This window comes from Melospiza melodia, chromosome 8 (assembly GCF_035770615.1).
Source record: "Melospiza melodia melodia isolate bMelMel2 chromosome 8, bMelMel2.pri, whole genome shotgun sequence".
In the NCBI taxonomy this organism is placed as follows: Eukaryota; Metazoa; Chordata; class Aves; order Passeriformes; family Passerellidae; genus Melospiza; species Melospiza melodia.
The window spans coordinates 30,438,829-30,460,678 of record NC_086201.1 but is presented as its reverse complement, the minus strand read 5'-3'; the positions used below and the strand labels follow the sequence as shown (position 1 = coordinate 30,460,678).

The 21,850-nt window shown below is 40.9% G+C and overlaps 1 protein-coding gene across 1 annotated transcript; it reads right to left on the bottom strand.

Moving 5' to 3' along the window:
- Positions 1-3,696: 3,696 nt before the first annotated feature.
- On the bottom strand, positions 3,697-20,034 carry SLC40A1 (solute carrier family 40 member 1). The gene is made up of 8 exons (XM_063162536.1): positions 19,847-20,034; positions 19,570-19,637; positions 15,276-15,435; positions 14,328-14,443; positions 13,878-14,004; positions 10,644-10,886; positions 8,122-8,781; positions 3,697-7,004 (listed from the first exon to the last, which is right to left on the bottom strand). Exons 1-8 carry the CDS (start codon positions 19,884-19,886, stop codon positions 6,685-6,687), a joined length of 1,734 nt encoding a protein of 577 aa, XP_063018606.1. The 5' UTR covers positions 19,887-20,034; the 3' UTR covers positions 3,697-6,684.
- Between the last annotated feature and the right edge of the window lie 1,816 nt (positions 20,035-21,850).

The following is a 21,850-nucleotide window of genomic DNA, read 5'->3' as shown; positions in this document are numbered from 1 at the left end:
TGGTTATCACTGCTGGAAAATTGGATGCAAGTCTCCATTTTTTTTCAATTTCAAAGAGAACAGCATCCTGTATGATTCAACTAATGAATCCCATTTCCATTTATTTTTTCACATTTACATACATTTTCTCTTTGTTATGCTATAACCTCACAATTACTTCCTTCAACAGTGGATACCCATTCCCTATCCACTATTTGGGAGTCAGTTGGTTGTGCCTAAATGTAGGGCCTTGCATTGAATTTCATCTTATTTTTCCTGGACTACTTCATCAGTTTGTTACAGCGTGCTGTTGGCAATAGATACACTGACATTTCACACAGGACATGTTTTTAGCCACTTTTTTCCAAGGACACAGAACTTACTCAATCACACTGCTCTCTGCCACCTCCTTCACTTCCTGACAAAGAGCTTTTGAACCACTTGGTTAATTCCATCTAAATATGATGAAAGAGAAAGGTCTCAAAATTTGATTCAGCAGGTGGGCAGAGGAGAAGCCTGGAACTGTTTGGGCTCCCCAAGGTCTCTGGCAGAGCACAGAGCCAGGCAGGTGCTGTTTGTCCTGTCAGCTGGTCCATCCCTCCCCCGGAGCTCTCAGGGGCCCCGTGCACACGTGGCACTGCCCAGGATGGGAGCACGGGCTCTGCTCTGTGGCACTGCCCAGGATGGGAGCACGGGCTCTGCTCTGTGGCACTGCCCAGGATGGGAGCACAGGCTCTGCTCTGTGGCATTGCCCAGGATGGGAGCACGGGCTCTGCTCTGTGGCACTGCCCAGGATGGGAGCACGGGCTCTGCTCTGTGGCACTGCCCAGGATGGGAGCACGGGCTCTGCTCTGTGGCACTGCCCAGGATGGGAGCACAGGCTCTGCTCTGTGACACTGCCCAGGATGGCAGCACGGGCTCTGCTCTGTGGCACTGCCCAGGATGGGAGCACAGGCTCTGCTCTGTGGCACTGCCCAGGATGGGAGCACAGGCTCTGCTCTGTGGCACTGCCCAGGATGGGAGCACGGGCTCTGCTCTGTGGCACTGCCCAGGATGGGAGCACAGGCTCTGCTCTGTGGCACTGCCCAGGATCAGCATGGGAGCACGGGCTCTGCTCTGTGGCACTGCCCAGGATGGCAGCACGGGCTCTGCTCTGTGGCACTGCCCAGGATCAGCATGGGAGCACGGGCTCTGCTCTGTGGCACTGCCCAGGATGGCAGCACGGGCTCTGCTCTGTGGCACTGCCCAGGATGGGAGCACAGGCTCTGCTCTGTGACACTGCCCAGGATCAGGATGGGAGCACAGGCTCTGCTCTGTGGCACATCCCAGGATGGGAGCACAGGCTCTGCTCTGTGACACTGCCCAGGATGGGAGCACGGGCTCTGCTCTGCCCTGTGTGCCTCCCCAGGATGGCAGCATGGGCTCTGCCCTGCCCACAGACCCGGGAAGGGGCAGCGCTGCAGGCCCACCTCACGGCAGGGACAGGATGACACAAGGTAGGGGTAGGAGCCACAGCTACTGCAGCTGGCACAGGCCAAGGACACACACACAGAGAAAGCCATGTTGCTGGTGCTGCTGCTCAAGGCAGGACTCAGTCTCCAGTCCAGTGGCACTGGGATGAAGATATCCTGTTATGATGTCTCCCTCCCTCCTGACATGAACAATGACTTACCATGAAAAAGTTGGGGTATTTTCTGAGCCACTCTTTGCTGTTGTGGGTGGGGTTTTTTGATCTTAATGAGTTATGATTAGATATCTACTGTACCTTCTCTTTCCCTAATCAACCAAAGGAAGTGACTCCAGATTTTATAAATGAAGTAACTTCCCTTACACTTTATACAAAGGATTAAGAACTCTTAACACTGCATGTATAAAAAAGGATTGCTCCATCACCCCGTACCAAGAGTAAAAAGCACACAGTTGCATGCTTCCCTTGTGACCACAAGGGAAATAAAGTTTAACTAGAAAGAAATATTGACCCACACAAGGACAAGCTGAAGTATTTGAAAAAGCATTATTGAGCAGCATGCACTTTGTCCATACTGCCTGCAAGCCTTTAAGCAAATACCCTTGTTCAGTTTCTTCTGCCCTTCAGAGGGGCAAAATTGTCTTTTTAAAAGCAGAAGCTAAAGGCATAGCCTCATCCCAGGAATAAAATACCTTTTATTACACCATGCTGTTAAAGCACCCACAAGCAGGAAAGAGAACGTGTAACTACAGAAGGCAAGACAAAATAGGACTATTACTCTAGCACTTACTACTAACTTCCCTAGTACTAAGCACTTGAGAAAGACATGAATGCAGAGTACAGCACAAATGTTCCTGGAGAATCTGAAAGTAGGCCAGCCTTCAGGCAGATAGGCATTACTACCTCCAGAGTGCTAGATTCACCCACTAGTTGCGCTCCTCCCTAGCAGAAACAGTCTTTACTCTGATTCCTAGGACATCCTCCATCTACTTTACAGAAGCAAATACAGAAGGAACTGTAGGCTTTTAAAATTACTAGATATGAACCTACTTACTTCTTTGGAATTTCTGAGTTAGATTTCTCACCAAAGAAACAAAACAGTTCAAAGCAAAGGGTCCGAGTTCACTCTTTTTCCTTTAAGAAGATTCAACTTTCATACCCCATTACCAGCGCTCACTTTTTCAAAATGCTTTTGCAAACAAGCAGTTAAATATTCAAAGGAGAACACAGTACAGAATATACTATTTACCTCACCCTCCACAGGCAGGTTGATATCTCAACTACCTGATAAGCCAAGTAGTCCAACAAGCAAACAAACAGTGGGAGGTATCTCCAACCATTTTACCTTTGGTCGCAGAGCAGTTGAATTCAGCAGTTGCTGAATTCCTGAGGGGCTTAAAAAACTCAGAACTTTGCAAAATGTTCACAGCTCAGTAAAAAAACCACAAGTGAAACCATCAAACACTAAATTGTGAAGGGACTTCTTCAGTTTAAAGAACTATATTCTTTACCTATTAAGTACATTATACCATTCACAGATCCTTTTCTCTGTACTTTTATATTTACAGGGGTGGATATGTATTCCTATGTTTTCAAATCAGTATTCTAACATTTGTCTTAAAATTAGGTGGCAGTAAAGAAGGCAAACAACCATAAAGGTCTGTTTCTAGGGAGCTCTGTGAACTAAGAGGAATCAGTTCAGGGAGCTCCTAGTGAACCAATGCAACATCCTTGCCAAGGCGGATCCTTTGTGCAAACATATCCTAAACACACAAAGCCAGAATCAGCCCTATAGGAAACATTCTGGGTTCAGTATTGAAAAGTACTTGACTACTAAACCTTGACCACTCCTATCCCCAGAGCTCTCACCTACAGGTTGCTGCTACAGAAGGCTATAATCCCAAATCCAGTATGGTAAAGATACGTGCCAAAGTAAAATAATTTGCTTTCTGTTGCTCAGCAGGCCAAGACACAAAACTGTTCTACTGCCAATGCAAGATCCAGGCTGAGGCTGCAAGATCTTCATCTATTGTGTCTTAACTTAGCACTGAGGATGGTAAATAAAATCAATTCACCAAAGAGCAACAAGGTCATTGAAAGATTTTAACTTTTGTTATTTGCATCCTCCTCAATGCTCTTTGGTTGTGCTTCATATAGTTCCAGCCCATCATACAAAAAAGCTTTCTACACAGGATCCATGGTAAGTGTAGCATACCCAGATACCCACAAGCTGAAAAATACAGGACAAATAAGTTTTTATGTAAATTTATTAATTAGCTTTAACAATAGTAATACATAAATCAATACTATGTCCAGCATAAGGTTGTATACTAAAATATTCTGGTAAGATTGATTTCTAGTGCGTACATTTTTAAGGGCAGTTTTCATCCAATTTGGACATTTTTTTAAAAAAATAAATAAATACAAGGCCAAAAATGCTTACTTAATGAAAGAAAGTCCTGCTAAGAAAGACTTGAGGCTCCACACTGCTTCAAAGCACTACTGAGTACAGGTGTCAGCACACATCTTGGACTCACACACAAATGGGCTGTGCTCAAGCAGCATACACTTTTTTTGACATCCAATGCAGACCAATACACACAACTTTTCAAATTTAAACCTCTTTGTTTGTCTTCAAACTAGCATTCACTTTTCTATTTTAGGATTGTCTTGCCTTCCAGCTGTGATGTGCACATATGAATCCTAACCACATCATGTTTACCAAATACAAGGCTCCAGTCCTCTCCTAATAGTACTGCACTATCTAGTGGAACTATTTATGAAACAAATTGCTACTCAAACGAAACAAGATTAAATTGTTCTTGGAAAAAGGAAAAAAAAAAGTCTTTGGGAACAGGCAGGAACATGGCATGCTCCCAGCTCTGTCACATTTTTGGAGCTCTCTGGACTTCAGAAATACATCCTCCCTGGGATGGCTGGTGCTTAGTGCTACAGCATTACATTTTAGGCACCCTGGCTTCTGTGCACTGTAGACAGCACAAAAAGAGCTGCATTTTCAGCTTTGTTTCCCTGATGGCCAATGAGTCCAAGATATACAGTGGCATTCAGGTATTTTTCAAAGTGCAGTATAGAGGCATTCACTGACATTTGGACTACCTTTATTTATATTTAACACTATTAAAATCTGGTCCCAATTTAAATTAGACACACATGAGAAAATCTATTTGGCAAATCAGAGCTATTTTTTTATTTACTAGTGTACTTATCATATACCACATAAAGCTATCCTTTGGACATATTTACTCTACAAATCTAGATAAGCTTGTTTTATTTGTCTTCTGACAAATTCTGCTGGTGGCAAAATTCCCTTTTCCTTAAGTTACACTCAGGATTGAGTCACAAATTTTAAACCTACTCTAAATTACATATTTTACTTTATTATACCAAAACAAAACCCAAATGCTTGGTCAAAGTATAAACACTTATAAATCTAGTGAAAACATCCCTGAGAAGTTTTCAGCAACATAGAGTAATTATTAGGTTTGGTCCATTAGAGGAGAAAAATCATTACATCCAGTTATTGAAAACTGTGGGCTACAAGTGCATTGGTTGTACATTGGATTCCCATTCATTCCATTTCACACCTGTCACAAAACAGTATATCTGAGACAAAAGCCACTAGAGGTTCTTTACATGCTTTGATGGATAATGTAATTGTTACAAAATCTGATGACTGGCCTAGATTCAGCCCTGGTGTAACGCCTTTAATTTCAATGGAGTTCACACATATTCCAGGGTAGAGTCTGGCAGCATATGACTGTGAAGGACAGTACCTAAAATTAAAAAAAACCTTTAAAAGTTACAGAGGATACTTTTCAGAAGTTGCTGACATTATGTTTTCACATACTATTATTCTGCAAACAAACATTTTACCAATATTTAAATTTAGAAGTCAGACTGCCAAGCCATAGGAAAACTCAGAACACCACCAGGTTCAACTCTACTGAGAAAGCAAAGTGCGTAATTTCCACAAAAGTGCACATAGGGTTAATGACTCTGGAAGTACTGTGTTAGTACACATGCAGGGTAAAAAAAACCCAAAACTAACCAAAAAAAAGGCAAGAGCTTATTGAACAGAGGGGATGTATCATTTTCATTGCTCTGAAGCTGCTTTAGAGGGCCTCTCAATCCATCAACTCATTGGTTTAGCAGTATTTTAGAAAAAGTCAAAATCCACATACACATCAGATAAATGCAAGTAATCCACCTATTGCATGAAATATTAACTATTTTCAAATGCAATTGTTTTCAGAAACCCTAATAAAGCCTATACGGGATATACGGGAAAATTAACTAAAGCTGCTTGTACTCTGAGGCAAAAACTAAGTTAGCACTAGAATTTATCTTTCTGTACCAGTACTCCTGACCTTAGCACTTTCTGCTACATCAAACCCAAGCAAACCTGCCATTTGCAATTTAAAAGCCATGCTTTGTAATATTACATCAATAGCTTCTGCTAAATGAGGCTGCTTTACTCTAACAAGTGCAACGAAAGTGTAATACAATATCTTGTACCTAACAGTATTCTAATTTGTAAGGAAACATGCAAAAAACCTGCAAAGGTGTTTCCATAAAGTTAAACCAAAACATAAAATACTATAAAGGTTTTGGGAAAAAAAAAGATGAAATTGTTTATTAGAAGAATCAAGAAGGATCATAGAATATTGTGAGTTAGAAGGGACCCACAAGGACCATCAAAGTCCAATGTTTAGAGAGAATGTTTACACCAGTTTAAGAATAAAGGTGAGCAGAACTGTTCATGGTAAAGGAATATTGGAGAAAAACTCCAAACAATCAAATACTGTATAAAAAGTTATTCTGAAGTAACTAAAAGGAAGGACAAGGCCCTATTTTACTCAATGAACACAAGAATTATTCAGAATTCATGGTAAATTGAGTCTGTATAACCACTTAACCACAGTATCACTGTAGGGGTCAGCCATGGAACTTGAACAGTATTTTTGTGATCAGACACCAGACTTGTGGGGAACCTTTGATACTGCAGTTGTCAAGATCCAGCCAGGCTGTCCTCTGCCAAACATAAAACATTTACAGGGTCACTGTAAAATGAATTTTCTCTCTTGGGAAAGCTTCCCCAAAGAGCTAAGTTATGCATTCAACTCTAGAGAAACACCTCAAACAGGGTCATAAAAGGAAGTATATGTGCTTAACCATGGTATTTGTGAAGCAAAGTTAGTAAAGAGAAGTGGATCCTTTCAGACAGTAGATGTGTTACCAGGTGGTGAACTGTCAGGGGCTGTTTTGGGATCAGGAGTGTGACAAACAAAAAGTTGTTTTCCCAAGCTTTTTTGGGCAAATCTGAAGTACATTATGTGGCCCATTGCAACAAAAGACACAGAAATAAGCACCAATAAGCCAAAAGCTTCAGGGTTTGGGGCCAAGATGACCATGATGAAGTGCAGCAAGTCAAGAAGATAATTCATGGAGTTTTGGACACCGTTTATGATGCCTCTTTCAGATTCTATGACGTTTTCTTGGAGTAACTGTGTGACAGTCAAATCAAAGGACCAAAGGCCTATGGAGAGAGAAAACAATTATCCATACTGCTGGGCTTCCCATGGCAAACTCATCACTGGCACAATTCAATTCATCCTTCCAAGCACTCGCTTCTGCCAAAAATGCACAGCAAAAGACATCCTCTTGTTGACTAGAACTGATTTCACACTCACAGTCAAGAGCAACTGACTTTCCTTTTACAAAATATTTCATGAAATAATAAAGAAACTTGATACATGAAGTTGCCTGACACATCCTGTTTCATCATGACTAAGGAGTCAATGTTTTACTCATCCTTTTCTTGTTTAAATAGCTGGCTTACAGCTATTTACAGTGTATTCATGCTAGGTGCAATCACTAAAGTTCTGTATTTAAAAAACCCACAAACATCTTTTAAATTATGCAAAATACACAATAATTTCAAATGGGTGACATCAGCTTCCATACTGGTTTAGTCTGTTTATGACTCAGCTTTAGAAGTTTATCTTGCAAAAAAACCTAATGCATGTGGACCAAGTAATTTATTCCTCCAGAATTCAGCAAAAACTGCAGAAATTGAGGATAATGATTCTACAGATGACCATTACTGTTCATTACATTTATATGTTAGACTGCCTATTCTGGTTAGCATAATATTGGTATTCTGTTGACAGATCCTAATATTATGCTAACCAGCAATACCTCAAAAACTTAAGCTGTAATCCAAATCAAAGCTTCCTTTCTAAATGACAATTTAAATAAATGGATTAATTTAGTAAACTCTGAAATGCAAAGGTTTTCACAGCAGTTGTGTTTGGTGCTGTTTCCTAGTAACAAGTGGTTTCATTTGGTCATGAACAAAAATAATTTAGAGATAAGCTTTCCAAAACATATGTTACAATCATCTCCAAATGTGGTAACTTTTCTCCTATTAGTGACATAAAATATACATGGAGTTAGAACTGCAGTCTTCACCCTAGTGATACTCTTGCAGGATCATTTCATTTTTATGTGATGTATAATCAACTAACCCCAGAAACAAGATGTAACATTCCAATTATTCCCTCTAATTCTCAAGTTCTATTTAGTTGACAGGCACTGTAACTTTTAGAATTAAAAGTAGATGTTAAACCAAATTGTAGAGATGTAATACTTACCAACTCTAGCAGCAATGACTCCTGCAAACAGGAGACTAACAGAGATTAAAGGCACAGGCTCAGGACTCATCTCTGGGTCACTGTCAGCAGGAGCAATAGACCCGTTTAACAACTTGGGCATTCCAGTTGCAAAAATCATTTCAGATTCTGGAGATGCTATAGTAGGTAATGGCTCATTTTCAAACAGCCTGGCACTGATGTCAGCAAATGGAGAAACAGTCAGATCCATAGGGCTTCCAGGCATAAATACAGAGACGACACATAAGATCAGACACGCAAACTGAGCGACTCCAGAAATAAGGCCTGTGCGAATGAGGCCACATTTGCGCCGGAGCCAGGTGAAAGCCACTGTTCCCATGATTCCAGTGACTGCTGAGGCACCCATGAGGAGGCTTAGCACAGAGCCACTCAGCCCCTGAGTGTACGCATAGCCTGTAGTGATACAATCGAATCCCAGCACAGTCATATAGAGGAATGCAAGGCCCATGCCTGCAAGGAACACCGGCTGGTTGTAGTACGCAACCCATCCGTCCCGGAAGGTTATGAAAGGTTCGGCAATCCGGGCAGCGCAGCCGACTTCCTTCTCCGGCTGGGGCTCAAAGCCAGCTACATCTTTCTCAATAATGAGCTGCACTCCTTCAGCAGGTTTCATGTCACTCTCTGTAAACAGAAATGGAGCTGTCAGATACGCTCCTGCCTGCAAAATGCACAGTGTAAAGCCACAGATGATTGTTTGCCAGAAGTTCACTACTGCAGAAGTGCATCAGTCAAGCTCCACTGCCAAGCTTTCTTTTAATTACCTAAATTAAAATCATTTAAAGCCTTCTAAAATCCTACCTGGGGAGTAAGATCAAGTACAGTTTAACCCTATCAGTTTAATTAATTAAACAGTGATAGGAAAAAGCACTGCCTGCTTCTAGCTGAGAATGCCCCAGCTCCACAGAGAAATTATTTGTTTAAAGAATGCCAGTGTCAGTAGGCATTTTAACACAGCTGTGTATGCTTAAAAGCACTGACTGAAAAAAGGGCATCCTTAAACATCTGTCAGTATCTCATGTCAAGGCTGACACCTATCCAGAGTCAAGAGCTTTCAAAGCTCGACTTAAAAAGAAAGAAACAACAAACCAAAAACCTATACATTTCTACCACTCCATTCTCACTGCAATAAAGGAAAAAGGCACTTCCACTGATCACAAACAAAAATCCAAAAACTCACAGCACTATTTACACTACTAAGGAGGACAAATTCCACAAATGTCTGGATGCCTGAGCAGTGCTTTTACACTATAAAGTTCAAAACTAACTCCACATACAGCAAGTGAGATGCATGAAGTACTTCAGCAACTTTTAAAAACACAAGTCCTCTAATGAAATCAGAATATTGCAACAGCAAAGATTAATAAGTGTTTCCTACAGATTGACATTTCCTAAATGCTTCATTCTCCAGAAGTATTTAAAAGCCAGTTCCAAAGCTGTGGAGCCTTCCACACTCTCTTGTTCTCTAATACTCAACTGCCACCAGCCTGGCCCAACAGCTTACTGGACCAGCTGTAACCACCATGGATCTGATGGCTGGGAAGATAGATCTCTTCAGCAGTTTTAACAGCAGCTTTCTAACTCACAATATAGTGAGACAAGATTGTTAGTTAGCATTTAAACAAAACCCACAAATTCTTATTTCAAAAAAACCCTAAATAAAACCCAATAATAAAAACACAAACAAAAACCCACCACCTATGCTAGGGCTGGGGGCCATAACATGAGCTTTCAGTAATGTTATATACTGCTACCTTAAAAATGGGGAAACACTTAAGTTTAGTATTTCAGCATCTAACATTTCTATTACTTCACAATAAAAAGTGTGTTTCTGAATTTAAATTTCTGATATTGAGTCTATCTAAAGTAACTTTAGTATCAATTTTGGTGCTACTTATAGTAATAATAGCCACAGTCATCTGCACTGCAAATCCCACTTTTACTGCCTGGCCAAGGAACCAGAGCTGAAGGCCAAAAGAGTTTATTTTTTTCCCTCCACCATTTCCTGCAGCATGTAAAAATCATTAAGTCATGCCAGAATAGAAGTATGACCATCTATTCTAGATTCTCCTGAAAGCCTGTTAGTACTAGGCGTAAGCAGAGATGAGTTAGCAAGGAATAGTCTTAAAAAGGCTGTAGACACTACAGAGCCAAGGGCCTGGTCCAGCTTATCAGCTATAGTATAGATGGATAGGAGTATTCCTTATGATCAGCCTGAAGGCAGACTTGCCCTAAGGGGTTAACAAAGAGAAGACAATTCATTCTGTGGCTGCATTTTATGAAATTCCTCAAAAAGCTGCCCAAAGTATTGTCGCTTAGATTAGAGTCTCTGGTATCTATACCCCAAACCTGCAATCTTCAAGCCAGGAGCAGAAAGCTATTTAGCCTCAAAGCAGTGCCTGTGGAAGACAAAAGTCAAACTTGGCTTCACTGAGGCAATGAATACACAGTGAATTTGAGTAGTTACATGTCTGTGTTTTCAATACCTTTCTTTACATTCAGCTGTTTCAGTTCCGATGCTTCAACTTTTGCAGATTTGTGAGCCAGAGTAGGGGTTTTCTGGTAAACCTTCCAGAGCAGCAGATATTCCACACACATGGACATCAGGTTCCAGCCAGAAATGAATCCACAGCCAATCATGGGGGAACCAAATGTCATTATCTGACCAACAGCCATTGGGGCCAAGATATTGGTCAGCTGATCAATTCTTCTTATTGTGGCATTCATATCTGTCAGAAATTATTTGATGATGAAATGACTGGTGAACACGTACAGTGAAATATTCATTGACAAAATAGTGAATTGTACATGTATAAAGGTAAAGCTACAAGTCCTGCTCCAACTGTAACTGGTTCCAGAAATAACCAGAGGCACCTTCAGACTATTTCAATATTTAAGTTGACTGCAATCAACCAAGGTGCTTGTAAGCCAAAACCCGACTCCTTCCAGTTTTGCCTGCATGAGGCCTCCCAGGTTTAGCATGCTGGGTTCACAGTGTTCATCATGAGATCAGGTAAAACTTCTCATCATTAGATGAGATCACTTTTACACAGCACTGATACTGTGGACTCTGAGCTCTAGCCCTGTAACACACAAACTTAGCACGCACAGCTTCAGGAAATCTCAGAAGGTGGAATTGTTTCTTGGGAAGATAGTAATCTATCTCCCAACACTGGAACACAGTATTCTTAGTCTCCTCCATTCACTTCTAATAATTGGTGGCCAAAGAACCACTGTGATAGCAGCAGAACTTTGAAATAGCTTTGACATTTCCTTGTTAAGTCACATTGGTTGATGGCAGCTGTAGGCATCCTTAGATCTTACTGAGCAAAGTCCTCACTCCTTTCTGGTCCTTTGATGTTTACAGTCAAAACAAGCAACCCATTCTCAGCATAAATGCATCTTTCATTAGCTGCTAGGGAATGCCTCACCCTTCTCAATCTTATCTACTTTACTGTCATTAAGCTGTCTAGGTTCCAGTAAATTTCCAATTAATAGTGCCATTCTTCCACTCCTACAAATTGCTAGGCAGTGGTTTTGCACATGAAGCCCCTTTTAGAGTCCTACTGGAAAAACTAGAGCTTGTGAAGGCCAAGTGAAATTATACACCACTATGAAGCCACTTTATTGAAACTGTGGAGAATTAGTCCTCAAAGAAACATTTGGGTTACTCTATTCCAAAGTAAATTCAATGTTAACCTAGTTAGCCCTCAGTCAAATAGTTAAGTGAGATACTTGCATAATATTTGGCTTTAAAAATTCCAACCAACTAACCTTTGTTTTTTTGAGTTGAGTTATAATTCCACTCAGAAAAGGGACAAAGAATGAGCAGGAAAACTAATAAAGGGCAACAAAGGAGAAGTTAAGGTAATTTTTTATTTCCCTATTCCACTAACTTGCATGACTAAAATTTCTCTTTGAGGAAAGGTAACAATGCAGAGATGGACAACAATATTTGCTGCAAAGTCAGTGTCAGCACTTAATTTTAATTACTTTTTTCTTTTACATTAAGGAGTTTCAATAGTTCCCAGGTTCATCATGATTAATCAGAAAACAAGTTTGTTCAGTCTGGAAGGGTGTCTCAGATAAATCTGTTGAACTAAGGTGCTTAATCCAGTGATTGTTTCCATTTTCAATCACATCATAAGAGAATTTCCAATAATCTCTTGCCTGATTTCTCAGTACAAATTGTAAGTGGTGATACAATTGTGCCTGAGCTCATGAAGCAGTAAAGAGGCAGGACTGACTCCCAGGCAGCAGTTTCTCTGCAGGTGTGGTCTGTGCTTTATCTCATGTGTTCTGTCAGACAGGGATGGGGGAGATGATTTGCTGAGTAACATCTGACACAACAAGAAAAATTTTAATAGTTCTCATTAACCTAGGACTTTTACAGATAGCTGCTATTTTACACCTGTGATTCACATGTGTAAAGAGAGTTCACCTGTATTACTGCTCTACAAAAGGCATGACCTAGAAAGGCAAAAGGTTAAAATAAAAGATTGAGGAAGAAAATTTGTGGACTGGGAAATAAAAGTATGACACTTTTAATGCATCTAAGAATTAGCCTTTCCTGGATGAAATGGATAAATATTATTTCTTCATTGGAGCTAAACATCAAGTAAAAATCTGGAATTCAGGATTTAAATTTCCAAAAGGACTCTGAACTTTGTGGGCAATTCAGGCAGCTTTATACAAAGTTAGAGTCCAGAAGCTGAAATGCTGTCTAAGCCTGAAGGTACCTAAACTATAGAGGTGAGCTATAGAGGTCTGGGTAATGTTAAACTGCTCTGTGCCTTGTCTGCAGTTCAGTATCAGTTCCTCTATCTGAGAAGGCTTAAGTCCCCTTATGGGGTTGATTCAGAGCCTATACAGCCTGACCAAATTCATCACAAAAAATGCTGCTTCGTTACAATCAGAGGAGCAGCACAGCCAAAGATTGCTGTACACCCTTTGATGTAATTTGTATTTTGCAGCCTTGGTGAGTCCCAGTCTCTCACATCCAAGAAGTTTCGTGACTACCAAGCTGCAATTGGATATAAATGGGAATTAATTCCCTCTCCTAGTAGTATCAGTGTCACTGTGCAAGTGCAGGGCACAGGGGCAGAAGCAAACATAAAGATCTTTTGCCTAGAAAAGTATTTTGTCTGTAGTCTAAGCTCAAAAGTACCTGATGTCAAAGGTAAGCAGAGCTTCTAATTCCAGCTGAAGGGCAGTTCACAGCTCTGAGTTAGACATCTAATGCTAGAGAAATGCAAGGTTTCAAGTGTGCCTGCATGCACAGTATTACCTACTGGCAATTCCCTAATATACCTATTTAACTGTTCTGGACTTCATTCTCATCCATCTTTCTTTGATCCCTATGAGAGGAGCCCAGTTACGCAAGAGTTCTCTGCTTCATTCCAGGGACCTATAAATAAAGTATTGCAACACTTGGCTTGTTCAGCAAGACTAGTTTTCCTAAGAGAGCTGCAGCAGGACTAAGAGGAGGGCAAAACAAGTTTGGGGATGCCTAACTGAATTGTAATCACAACAGTAATTTGTGATCTCAGTAGCTGTAGTCCAGAGCAAGGAGGAGCAAAATAAAGGCTGCCCTATTTTTTCTCATAATATCTGGAACTCAAAGATGCACTGATCTCTATAAAAGTCTAGTCTTAAAACAAAAATAAAATCAAGCTTGGAAAGTAAGACATGCAAGATATTATAAAGGCAATATATGTCACCTGCCAGTTTGCTTCTGTCTTCCCCTGCAACCACAACAATCCAGTCCCTCTGAATTGTGATCGCTGTGGCAGTGCTGGCCAAATTAGCAATATTTGCTATTGTGATAACCAGGATATAGCACAATGTCTAGAGAGATGAGGGGAAAGAGTTATAATGTGAGAAAACTGATGGACATCTCCACTTTCTATATAAGCAGAAAAGACTTTTATATTTGATTCCATACATTTCAGCACTATTCTTCACACAAAACAAGATCAAGTCTACAATTCCTAGCAGAAAACAATCATATCTGTTTGCCTAACATGTACAGTTTCATTTGCCAGTTTTGGCTCCCAGAAATGTCTGTACAGATTAAAGAATTAAAGATTAAGATAAAAATTCATCCATCTCCCATGATTCCCAAAGTTTCTTCACAAATTAATTTCTTATTAACAAGCTGAAGCACTCACAAGAAGCCATCCATGGTATAATGTCAAGAGCTGTGTCTTAAACAAGAAGATAATCATCAGGATAACACCACACAGGATGACAGATGAATTCTGCACAATCAAGGATGTCTGGGCCACTGTTTTAAACCAAACAGAGAGCAACAGTTACGAACATAAGAATGAGCTAAGAATGACCATAGCTTTAAGGTGGACATAACTAAGGAACACACAAAGATTTTCCTTGTTTCCTTTTCTTGTTTTCCTGTCTCCTCCAAAAGATAAGTGGCAAAAGTACACTTTACAGCAGATTCTGAATCTTCCATTGTCTCAGAGAAACAAACTAATGTCTAATGTAACTTTGTAGCTCCTGATTTACACTTGAAGTAGGTCTTCTCTCAAAGTCTCTCTTTAAGTGCTGACAGCATGCTTCAAGTAGTAAAAACCTAGCTCCAGCTTCTAAAATTCATCTTCAACCTATCATGGAAAGAAAACTATTTTGAAAATTTTTGGAAAGTAAAAATTCATTTGAAGAACTTGATCCCATTTTATTTGTAAAAAAGACTACAGCATACATGCAATATGCATAATGCAAAGGCAGTGTGTTTACACTCAAGTGAAAGATGTTTGTATCCAGATAAAAGACAACAAAAAGACAGGTGCATGTTAGTGTTTTAATGTAAACAGAATTTGATCTGTAGCCCTTAAAGTTACATATTTTTTACCTTTTGTGTTTCCATTCATCTCTACACATCACATGGGTTTAGCCTGAGTAACAGACATATCATGACATAAAACTGTTTTCCTCCTGTCTTTGAGAGTATCCCTGTATAACCCTCACCACTCTGAAACCATCTGCCCTTCTTAGATGAGCAAGCCTCATTCTCATATTTGACTTGAGGAATTACCTCTGTGAGCTTCACCTTTTAGACATGAATTTGGAAGGTAAATAACCTGCTCAAGGCATCTAACCTTTGAGCCTGGAGTTCTTGTCCACCCAGTCTCCAATAAGGGCTCCCAGGAGAAGAACTGATCCCGCCACAACCAGGCCATAGACCGCAGTGAGGAGCAAGCTGTTGCCATAAAGCTCAACCAGGAACACAGACACAGCAAAATGCCACATCCGATCTCCCTTGAAGAGTAAGAGAACACACACAACATTACTGGTTGCTCTTTACAGGTACACAGGTTCACTGTTTTAGTCTGGACTAAAATAGAGGTTTGTTACATGTACAGAGGTGCTGTGGGCTTTTTGTGGTTGCTGCTTTCTTAGGAGGTTTGTTGATTGATACATCCTGTCACCATTGATTTTATCCCAGTGTCATTAAGATCATCTATCCTAATCAAGTGGATCATTACACCTTTAATACCACAAATCCAAAAATGCCAGATATTTTCTATTACTATATTACTGGACAAAGTCTGTCACCAGCCACATCTAACAAGTCTCAAAAGGCTTACACAAACTCTCTGGCACAGATCAAATATTAACAACAGATTTACCATCACTATTTAAATAACTTTTCAAGGCAGCAGTTTGCTCTTAGATGATCAAAGCCTAACTGCTGCTTTATAACACAAGAGTGAGTCAAGTGGAAACAAGTCATCATAAAATTCAGGACAGATATAGGTAAATGTTAACTGAAGTTTCTAAAATCAATGGACTTCAGCTGTTTTTAGTGTTCAGCCCTGGCATATTACTCAGAGGAGGAAGAAAGGCATAGCTCATTTAACCTGTTGTAAACCCACTACTAGTTCAGCCTATTGCTAATTTAACCTAGTGCTTAAAATAAAACACATTCATGTCCTGATAACCACTTGCTACAGGCACAAAAAGGACACCCAAATGGTGAAACACATCCAAGTGAAGTCATTTTCATTCTATTCAAAACAGTCTCAGGTTTGCTAATAAATACATGGAGGTTTTATTGTCACATCTCACTTTACTTTTGCAGCAATACATGACAGAAAATCCTTTGTGATCAGTAAAAAACCAGATGAATAGAAATCAGTCATACCATTCTAGGGCACACAGGTTGTTTAATAAGGGTCTCTAACATTGGTCTCCTACAAACCAAACATGAAACTGTTTTCTTCTGTTGCCTTATCTTAAACAAATAGTTGCTATGTGATACAGCAAAGAGTACAAATTTCTAAGGACCTCAAATATTCAGAAGGGCTGGGGGAGGTGTAACATAAAAACTTTTAAAAATCAAAGCCAGCAAAATCTAACCATGTAACACAGCAATCAAAAGCTACATAAAAAGCATACTATTTGGAGGGTCAAAATAATTGCAAAGTGTGATTAGCCCTCAGTACAGTACAGACACAAAAAGCACTTGCCTTTTAATGTTATTTGAGTTCACTGGAGTTTTCTGCAAACATTGTAACATGTAAACTTTGATACTTGTTTCCTTAAACACAGGCTGAAAAAAATTATACTCCAGTCATGGGAAGAAAAATTCCATCTTTCCAAATAAAAATCCCAGGGTGTTTTGTATGCTTTTTTAAACTAAATTGACAAATGTTACTATAAGCATGATCATCTTATGTCTCCTTTCATACATTATAAACCATTTTTCACTCAAGAGACACCTAAAGCCTTGTGTAAATATGTTCCACTTACATTCCATGGTTAGTTAGCAGAAATATACAGAAAATATCCCAGCAATGAATCCACAGGCATATCATTTCCCAATTCCACCTTTCACTTAAACTTAATACAACCTCCTGAGGTGGTACTTGATAGAATTTCACTTAAAATACATGCAGGTGAATTAGCCCAGACAACTTTTATTAAGATCGAAAAACAATCAAAATAATCCCTTTCATATTAAATTTGGCTTTTTTTCTTTATGCATAGATGTTTCAGTTACTGGATTCTGAGAAAATGAAAAAGGCATTTTTAAAAAAACCTAAGCATGTGCAAGTCAGTGCCTGTCACTACTGCTGGAGTGAAAAACTGAATCTCACTTCAAACTCATGGAAAGGTTAATTTGACTCCAGAGACATCATGACTTTGCTTACACTTATCTGAGAGCCTGTGAACACTGTTCAACTTTATCCAACACATTTACCCAGAGTATGTTGATCAGGACAACCCACAGAGAAGACTTCTGGAGGAACCACAGCTGCTACAACCAGAAAGTATGATTTTCTTTCAAGAATTAAAAACCATTAAAAAACAGGCAAAGATAAAGGAGAACAATATTAGTGGATTGCAAAGCTTTGTAGTAGGTATGTTATTTCAAGCTAAGAGCTATTGAAACTTGAACAGCAAATATTCTTTAGAGAAACAGGCAGACCCTTCATTACATACACTTAGTCCCACCTTAAAATGTGGCTTTTTGAAAACTTTTAAATAGTTACAGCTGTTCAGCATCACTATCCTTTTAAAGACAGCTCCTCCCCTTCTGTAATTATAATTACCCTTACACTGAATGTATACAATCCACGTCAGAACTGAAGCCAACAAGCTGAGGAATAGCCAGGCCACCACCTACTGCCAGCCTCCTGAGGGGCACAGATAAGGCTGGGGAGTTGGGATCAGCTGATCTCCTGGAAAACATTGGGCCTGACACCAACAAGGAGAACCCAGTTCCATGCTGTTCCTTTATTGCTGAGGGACAGACAGCAACAGCCCAAGGTCTGGGACTCCAGTGCAGCACTGCTGGCCAGCCTATTAAGATCCCTGAGGCCAGGCACACATTCAAACACTTGACTGAGCAAGGGCCCAACAGAGTCTGGACTTTGTTCAAGTCTGAACATGCCTGGAGATGTGACATGTTTAATCATTTACAGCTTCTCTTGGCATTTGGGAATGGCATAGTAACACAGAAACCCAAACAGCTCTATCAATTACAGCAAAACCACATTTCTCTTGGGTTTTGTGTTGTGGACAGAGCCATTCTACAACAAAAGATGATCCATTACTTGGTGTTCTGAAGATTCAGGTATTTGTTTACTGTTTCTGGTAGCAAAAACCTTCACACTAGAGGAACACCAAAGCTTAGGAGATACAAAAGGTGAAGTCCTGCACCCAGTTCTGTAAAAATAAGCTATTGCAGAATAACTTCTGTTGTTTGAGCAGATTTGGCTGGGGGTGTTTTGAGGCAAGATTTTCAGCACAAAACCCACCAGGACCTGACCAGGTTATATTAATATTGCTAAACAGACATCTTGTAGTCTATCACTTGTTACTGTGTGCAAGATTGTTTTCTAACTCTGCTTTGCCACCTTTACTCAGGGACTCAGAGCAAGCCCACCACAGAGCTGGGAAGCACTGGCCAGAAAGGAGTAAGCAGGGTTGGCCAAATGGCCAGTGAGGCACTTTGTGAGCATGACTGACAAAAACTGTGATAGGAAATAAGCCCTGACTTCTGAAGGAGCTGTTTGGCTCGCTACTTTTTAATATTAACAGCTGCCAAAATATTGCATTTGTTTAAACAAACATTTGATACCACTCAAAGACTGCTTTCATTAAGAGAAACGTCAGTACGACCTTTCAGGTTAGCGAAAGCAAGAAGCTCCAGAGTCAGGCATGCGCTGTTGTAACTGGAGATCAGCCATTTCTTCAACACATACATCAAACCAATCCAAATGTTCCAACACAGGACCAAAACACAGAACAAAGAAAATGAGGGGAAACCTTCCATTTATTTTTGAACCAAGCCATTGGATGGAGACTTAAGATTGTGCTAACACACAATTTTATTCTGTGAAAAAGAATAAGACTGTATTTTTAGTGCATATATTAAGGTAGCTTTTTTTCAGTATTCCTCAAGTGAGTAAAAGCTGGTATAGTAAGTTATATTAGCACAGAAGGAAATAATTTCAGGAGGCAAGCAATTTTACAGAGGACAACTCCTGATGCTGTCAACAAGTTAGCTCATGAGTGGCAGTATTGAGTCCATTGTAAATACTGAGCAATTCCCATTAGTAAATATGAGTCTTTTCCATATAATGCTGCAATGGGCTGTCTCTCATTCTGCTTCTCTATAAGGAGTCTCACTGGTTCTACAGTTTCTTAAAAACATTAAAAGGTACAGAACCAGTCCTTCCAAAAATTGACTGCTGCACTACTAACTAAACCTCCAGCAACATATCTTTCAAAGATTATGAAGACTTTTAACAGCAAGGTGTTGTAACAAGACCTCTATGGTGGTGCGCTAATTTGTGAAGATTTTTGGAAAGCACCAATAAAGCTCAGATAAATCATAGCCAGATTAATAAAATCCTACTTCTACCAGGGCAGTATTTTACTTACCCAAGTGGACAGTGCATGTCCAAGATAAAGAAGAAACTTTGCAGACGTAAAATAGGCAATCACAGATCCTAAATGAGAAACAAGAAACAGATGCTAAAGCAAATGCGGGCACATCCACCGCATTTCGGTACAGCAGGCGCAGCTCGCTGCCGTGGACACCGTTCTGAGAGCGGAGGGGCCAGCGGGACACGGCGCGATTTGGGGGCCCCCACCCGCGGGCAGCCCCGCCCGGTGACCCGCGCCCGGCACCGCTCGGGGCCGGCCCGTCCGCACTGACCGCCGCGCCGCCGGCCCTCCGGCTCCGCTGCCCGCGCCATGCCGGCCCGCTCCGCCGCTGCCGAGAGAAGGGGGGGACACGCGGCTTCGCTCCGTGTTGCCTTCCCCGACTTAGCTAGCACTGTAGCTGAAGTCGGAAAGCCTTGGCCTTATGCGCCGCGGGCGGCGGGGACGCTCCGCCGCGGAGGGGCCGAGCGCCGCTCGACGCCCGGCTCGCTGCTCGGGGCTGCCCAAAGCGTCGGGCCGGGAGGCGGCGGCGCAGCGCCTTTTGTAGCGGCGGCGGCACCGCCCCGCCCGCCCCGGGGGCGGCCCCGGCACCGCCGGAGCCCCGCGGAGCAGGAGCGGCGCCCCGAGCGGCTCCGGGGGGCAGCGCCTGGTGCTGAGCCTCGGCTCCGGGCACCGCGGGGGGCACCCCGGCAACCGTGAGCCCCTTAGCGCTGCCTCTGCCGCGGCTCTCGGCTGCTCCCTTTCTGTTTTCTGGCATCTTAAAAATCGTGACGTCCTTGAATATGCTGATTCAAGAAGCTGGGGTTGTAAGAGAGGCGCCAAGTACCTCAAGCCTGTGGTTGAAACACTGCCAAGGACAGTGCTCTCAATTCTGAGGTTCCAAGTAAAAAAATACCTAAATAGGGTATCAAAAATTAAGCTCATTCAAATAGCATTTCTATTCTAATGAAGGTGGTGTAGAATTGACCCAGTTGCTGCTGGCTCAGGCTCTCTGCTTCAGATGAAGCATCCCAGTTCCTTCCATAAATACTTTTTTTGCACACTATGTGACCTACTTTTGGTATTGACTACCACAAAAAACTGCATGTTTATAGAACTTAAGAAATGGTCAAAATGTACAATAAGCTAGATCTTTTTCAGGATACTATGAAAATATTTAAGAATTATCTGTCCTTGTGCGGTTGAAATCATAATGATTGTTCTTGGCTGCCAGAGCTGAGATTGTATTTTCATTGTGTAATACTGTGAAGTTCCCTCCTCTGTGTGTAAAATTGCTTTTGGTTTGGGTTGTGGGTTTTTGTTTTGTTTTTTTGGCCACTCCAGAAGCAAATGCCTGACATAACAGACCAATAACCTGTCCTGGTGTTGCCACTCCTGTGATCTTGTTCAAAGTATTCTTATATTAATTAGATGACTTTCTATGCATGAATCATGGATTATGCTTTGCATAATGGGAACTATACCTTGAGAAAAAATAATTCAGAAATAAAATTCAATATAAACATAGGAAGGCTAAAATTGCTATTTTAATGGGATTGGTTATCCTAGGTGAGTTAAGTGTTTCTTCTTATGGTATATTCCTTAAAATTTTGCAAGAAATCCTTTCTCAGATTGGCATCAAAAGCAGAGTAAAAATTTTTAATGTTTTTTCTTATACAGCCTTACTGCTTAAACTGTACTCTTCTTTACTAACAGCTAAAAAGATAATTACTTTTCCTAAACCTTAACAATTTTAATATTCCTATCCCATATTAAATAAAAACCCTACAGTGTATCAAAACTAATATTTAGTGGTTTTAAGTCTCTTAACTGTCAGTTCTTGTACTTCTACTGACAAGGGCAGTGTATTCCACAGGTAGACACACAGATGAACTGAGCGCTAAGCCCTGGCTGTTACTTGCATCTCAGCAGGAAGGCAGCACAATCTGGAGGAGCTCTGTGTCACAGATGCCTGCCCTGCTCTATTGCAGACTACCCCATTGGACTCACATCTTTTCCAGCCCTGTCCCTGTTGTGGCCACTGTTATGGTTTGGTTACTGGATTGATGGGGTCTGATCTGGTCTGTGATGTGCATCATGCATACACACATATATGTGATACAGCAGCAGCAGTAACACCAGCACAGTACTGCTGGTTAGACTTTTCTTTGTTACTAGAGAACAGTGTGCTCTCTAGTTTCTAGTTCTCTAGAATTAGAGTTTAAATGATCATTTCTGATTGTTTGCTGAATTTTATACAAGTGCATTGGATTATATAGGTGAAATCATCATCTCGGCA